At 46.3% G+C, this 6,358-nt stretch overlaps 1 protein-coding gene across 1 annotated transcript in view; it reads right to left on the reverse strand.

Annotated features, from left to right (window-relative positions):
• LOC147608200 (uncharacterized) overlaps positions 1 to 6,095 on the reverse strand; it is a 138,396-nt gene extending 132,301 nt beyond the window's left edge. The window contains 2 exon segments of the mRNA XM_086789112.1: positions 5,269 to 5,480; positions 5,483 to 6,095. Coding sequence (XP_086645238.1) covers positions 5,269 to 5,480; positions 5,483 to 5,879 — 609 coding nt within the window. The 5' untranslated portion in view covers positions 5,880 to 6,095.
• Between the last annotated feature and the right edge of the window lie 263 nt (positions 6,096 to 6,358).

A 6,358-nucleotide genomic window follows, 5' to 3' on the forward strand; every position in this document is an offset into this window, starting at 1 on the left:
TCATTCTTGTGTTGGATACTCAGACAGGGCTACAAAGGCATCTACAAGCTCTGGATACTTTCTGTGCGGAGCAAGGACTCACAGTGAACCTTGGGAAAACCAAGGTTATGGTCTTTCATACATCAGCAACAGTCAGATGCCAGACTATCCTTACACTAGCCCGAGGACAGGTAGAGGTGGTGGGCTCATATGTATACCTTGGGGTCACATTTACCAACTCATCAAGGAGATTCTCTATGGCACAGGCAGCCAGAGACAGAGAGACATGAGGGTACGCAGCACTAGCAATTTTGAAACGCCAGTGTCACCAGGCACACTTCCAGGAGCCCCGTACTAAGGGGTGGCTATTTGATACACTAGTTACTCCAGCATTGATGTATGCAGCAACAACAGTATGGGCACCAGGTTTGGCTACATCCTCATGGACACAGATAGAGCGCCCTCAGATTTTGATGCTCTCACGGATGATCCGCAGCAAACCTTCAGTACCACATGATATCCTTCGAGCAGAGTTTGCTGTACCACCTATGTTAGTAGAGGCCATGTTCCAGACTATATCTTTTATACACAGGATGCGGGAGCTCCCACTAAATCGGGTATCTCGGGCTGCTTTTGAGGCATCCAGACAGCTTGCTGAGGAGGGACATACCTGGTCATGGTACTCCCAGGTGGTACACTGGATATCATCACAGGATTGATATTGACAGATTACCACCCTTACAATATGACCTAGCTACACCACACAGACGCCTCTGTCAGACAGAGAGGAACAGAGTCATGAGACATGACATTTGGCAGGGCCACATACAGGAGACTTGGCTATCTCCCAGTCAGCCACTCCCGACGAAGATGCTCTACTACAGAGACAACTTCTTGAGCACCTCCACAGCAGTGTTGCCAGGCGTTTCTGAAACGGCAAGTATGAAACGGGTTTCATACGTTTTGAAACATTTCATAAAATGTAAGAAACGGGTACAAAAAGGTTTCATACAAAATAGAAAAAACATGTATATTTTTAACTTGAAATATACAAAAGAAAAAACTGTTGACATAACTTATAAGAGACCACATTGAATTCATTTCAATAAAAACAAAATACATGTAAGATATGATGATATCACAAATCACGTGGGTGATCACTGAGAGTCATGACTCAAAATCCAAGATCAAAATAAATAACATGTCCAAAGTTCAAACTAAATAACACGTCCAAATAAAATGATACTGGCAGCTGCTAGCTACTATCTACATCCTCATCTGCATCCTCATGCTCATCCTCATCTGCATCTTCTGCCTATGCAGCCTCACTCTTAAGGTCACTGCCGGTAGCCGAGTCCTCAAATGCCTCATCCTCTAGAGGTGCAGGTGCCCCACTAGTACTAGCCTCTCGAGAAGATCGTGTAGTGCGAGCTGGAGCCATGATCTCCTCATAGAGCATAGAATAGATGTCTCTCTCCTCTTGAGGAATGTCGGGAATCTCCTTGCACTTCATGATATCAATCTTATCTGGATTCACTTGGCGAGGCTCAATGGGATGACCCTTTTGTTCTAGCAATCAGAGATTGCAATGACAAAAGACAAGCCTCTCCAATTGTTCTGAGGAGAGCCTATTTCTCTTTTTCGTGTGAAAAAGAGCCCATGTACTCCAGTTTCTCTCACAAGGCCCTAAACTGCAATCCTGGGAGAGAACTCTCAATGCAATCCGTCTCTACATTGTACAAAAAAGAATGTTAAGTTAGAGTCAAAAAGAGAGTAGCAACCTCCACAAGGCCCAAGGACACCAAGGAGCAGGCGGGCTGACGCGAGCGATGGAAGGCTGGCACACAAATCGGCGAAGTCACAGGTGGCCGCCACTGGGAAACGTGAACGAAGTGCGCCGTACGATTCACGAAACGATTCGTTTTTTAAGGTTTTTAAAATATGCATGATGAAAAAAACGTGTTTTGTACAGGACGAAACGTTTCATACGTTTCAAACCTATACGAAACGCGTTTCTATGCAACTGTGCTCCACAGACGGCTTCATCCAACGACCACGATACTCTGAGGTCCACTTATCACATGGAGCCAGAGTAGCCATTGGGCGACTAAGGGTCTCATCACACCAACTAGAGATCGAGACTCAGAGAGCAGCACGCATCCCTCGAGCAGAGCGCATTTGCAGATTATGCCAGACGGGGGTAGAGACAGAGGAGCATTTTGTTTGCCAGTGTGGTGCTTTGCAGGAGATCAGGGCATGCTATCCTGAGGTTTTTAGAGGGACTACATCACTTAGACAGATCTGGGAGGGATCGGACAAGAGACAGCTAGGCAGACTACTACTAGCACTACAGAGACACAGGGAGATCTTACTTCAGACACCCGCACATCATAGCGGAGGAAGACAGTCCCAGTTGACTAACTTCTTCCAAAGATTTGGCACCAGTAGCCAGCCACATACATTGGGAGTGACATCTCAGCGAGCGGAGGAGATTCGAGCTAGGCGACGACCCAGATTAGCCGGCTACCAGACACCACGGCTACACCACAGAGAGATCGCGGCCATCCGGTCTCGACACCAGCAGGAGGTCGAGGAGCAGCTGGCACATTTTCGCTCTGATCCAAGATGCATGTTCCAAACATTTACCGCATCCTCAAATCGGATGTATGACATATTCCAGACTATGGGACTAGATGGAGTTAGGAGTAGATAACATATCATACTTGTATCACCCCTTCAGCATATAGAGATGCATTAGTAGCCCTAGTACTCCATCCACACCCTCTCGTTTGTACACCACCATTGAGTCCCCTATGGTCGTGTTGTCATACTTGTACATTTTATTCTCACTCCACATTTTCCTCTTGATGACTGGAGGAACATCATTGTACTACTTGTTTGTCTCATAGGCCAATTTTGGCCTTTTGCAAACGTTAATCTCTCTCTCTCTCTCTCTCTCTCTCTCTCTCTCTCTCTCTCTAGCTCAGTACTTTCATAGTTTATTTCATGTTCATTTTGTCCTTTTTTTTCAGGACATCCAGAAGACATTGACAGTTGTACATTGATTCGTCTCATAGGTCAAGTTCGGCCTCTAGTAGACGTTAATACAGCTCTCTCTTTAAAAGTGTTCATGCGCACATATTAATGTGTGAACACTTCAAGCTTCAAAATTTGTGTAAGCCCAAAGCAAGGCTTTCATCAAAACTGAATTTTGGCCTTATTTAGAACCGTGCCAAATAACAACCACTTGTCAACAAACAAAAGCACTCACACAGTCTTGTAGCCAATAGTTGCGGGTGTCCCCGCGCTACAAGACTGTCCCACAGCAACATAGACAGCACACAAAAACAAGGCATTCTTTAACCAAATCAACTAGCCAGCCCATGCAAACATGAGTATTGCACATGCATATGAAACTTGGAAATGCCTGTTCTCAGAACTTGAAGCCATCCAAGAGTTCGCACTAGGTGTGTGTGTGTTCCCAGTCACATTGGTGGCACACCATTGCCAATCTCTCTGGATATTGGTTAGAAGCCAAGGAGTCAAGACAAAATGGTGACAAGGGAAACTCACAGGATTAAAGGGGCAGCACACAGTGAAAATGACAGAGCTAAAAGCCTTGCGGGCCTTAAGGCCTCTCTCCAACAAGAAGAAGAACTAACCAAGGTAAAGCAAGTTAACGAGGCTCTTAGGGCTGAATTGGATACCCTCAAGGTCAATGCGATCCTTCAGCAATATTTGAAGGAGGGTAGGGCTGAAATCAAGGAAGAAAGTGCGGGTTTGCCAAAGAAGAATATTGATGCAATCCCTCGATGAGTAAATTTTTTGTTTTTCGAGCCGGGGTCAGAGACGAGCACGCTCGTTTCTGAGACTCGAGCAGAGAAACGCTGGTAGTGATGGAAACGCACACACACACACTCAATGATTTCATGGTAACGACGCTTGAGGGATGATCACACAACCTTCGTATAAAGGACACAACCTTCGTATAAAGGTTACAGGGCTCCTTGCAGAGGGCTCGCCCAAGAAGGATGGTTGAAATTATTCAGGCAGATGAAGGAAGACTCGTCTTTCACTGATGCATGGGGAGCCGTGAAAGACAAGACTAAGGAGATACTCTCCTCAAATTCACAGATGTTCAATCACGCCATGCCTTCTTGAGAAAGAGGGGTGCCCCAAAATCTACATAGAGGATGACCTCACTGGAGCAAAGGAAGCTCGAAATACAGGTCATGGAACCACATAAGGCCAGCAAAGGGGCCGTTTATCGAGACGGTCGAGTTATCATAACAGGGAGGCATCCCACATGACAGGGCGGGGCAGGGCAGGGTGGGGCAATGAGACCACAGACATGCTTCACATGGCCACATGGAGCTATAATGGGACCTTACGATCCAACCAAGGTGGCTTTGCCGAGACCTATGCAGAAAGAGACATCATCTTCTACACAGTGACTCAACAGAGCCCCAAGGAGGGAATACCGGAGGTGTCGGGATATGTATGGGAATCAGCTTATAGAGGGCAAACACGCACCACTGGGGGTGGGAAGGTCAAGAGGAATGGCATGCCTGTTTCAGCCTCATATGCACTCTACAAGAAGAGAAGCCCAGTTTCATGTGGATGTGTTTAGCCAGGCCTGGCTTCATGATGTTGTACATTGCAGTATGCCACGTCCCACCTGACACATCAGCTTATGCTCAAGATTTGTTGCAGGATCGACAATCCCAAAATGCCCCTTTGTTTGCAGACATTTTGGAGTTCTCCCAACAAGGGGATATTCTCTTGTTGGGTGACTTCAATGCATGGACAGCTGGTGCAGACTCTGTTATGCTTTCCAAGATGGACTCAGGAGAGTGAGGATTACAACCGACCTCCCAAGATGTAAGAAATGTTACAATGTATGCAAGGCATTTTTTGGACATGAGAGACACGCATGAGCTGATCGTATATTGTTACATGCGTTACGAAAGTGCGATCTTGAGTAATGCTAAGCAAGAGATTAACACTAATCCTACCTAACTTGCAAACACATAGAAGACAAGATGTAACTCAAACCTCTGTATTTGCTGAATGCTCATATATACAATGGTTCTTGGATCTTAGACCCATCTATGATGCAACAAAAGGTTCTTGTCTTAGAGACCCCTTCACTTGCACGCTCAGTGTCACAGTTGCTACCACCAGGCTATATTGCAAATCTAAAGGTGACTTAGATTGGTAGCGACTAGAAATACTCTTTTCACAAACTTTTGGGTGATTTCGCAAATTGATCATAGTGCAAGAACCTACCTCCTCTTTTGCTCGTGGGTACAGGAGCTCCGGCTTATCCCCAAGAGTGAAGAGGGCCTCTGTGCAACCAACTTCAGCCCCTTTTCTCGCAATGTGCAAAGTTTCATCTATGGTCATGTAGATTGCATGGCCGGGTTTTGGCGCGAGGGCGAAAGTGCAGTAACCACAGGCGTCTCTGCAAGCCCGAGTCAGAGGTAGAAACACTTTGGGGAGAAGCTTACAATGTGAGAGTGGATGCCGCGGTCACGGACCGTGGCAGCAGCCGCAGTTAGGGTTTTCACATCCAGTTCTGCTACGCGCAGAAGGCTCTGCTCATCTGGGTGGTCGCCCAAAAGGCCCTGCTTCATCAGCTCCAAGCGCTCCAACTGAGCGCCCAAATCCACATTTGCCTTCGTATGACCTGGCTTGCTGATGCCCAAGCAAGCCCTTGTGCTGAGCTTTTCTGCTTCTGCAATGATACAAATGATTTTCTGCAGAATTGGGCTTTTCTGTGCATGAAAGGGGACCGCTGTAGGCTGCTGCCAGAAGCTTGTGAAGGACTGATGCCTTTTGTATCCAAATCGCCCATTTCCGCAGAAGAGGTCGGATAAGAGAGCCCATGAAAGCCGCATGTGAGCTCCATTCAGCTCGCTCTCTCTCTCTCTCTCTGCCAGCAACTTCTGCAGAAAGAAACCTCTTCTTCAATGTATTTTTCATTTGTGGCGCCAAAAATAAGGCTGGGTTCAGACGTTCGAGACATGGCACGCTCATCTTGGCTTCTTGCAGTGGTGGGAAATCATCCCCATGTGATGCCCTGAACTTGCTTGTGGCCAGTGGAGTTTCGGGGTATGTGTAATCCAATTCAAAAAGAGAAGTAGGCCTTTAATAATATCATAAATTCAATATGTGGCAGCCTTGCCGCTCTAAAGGCAATGACTTTCCAAGCTTGATTCCATGGAATTTCAAGGCATGCACATTGATACACATGCTCTTGCCTTTGCCTTTATTTCCCAATTTATATTGACTTTGCAACTTAAAGCTATTATTGATGTATCACCATGTGTGTGCCTCCTTTCCTTTGTCTCTCAATAAAGTGAAGATAACCATGACA

Source organism: Cibotium barometz, chromosome 53, assembly GCF_041138505.1.
Source record: "Cibotium barometz isolate CiBa-2024 chromosome 53, ASM4113850v1, whole genome shotgun sequence".
In the NCBI taxonomy this organism is placed as follows: domain Eukaryota; kingdom Viridiplantae; phylum Streptophyta; class Polypodiopsida; order Cyatheales; family Cibotiaceae; genus Cibotium; species Cibotium barometz.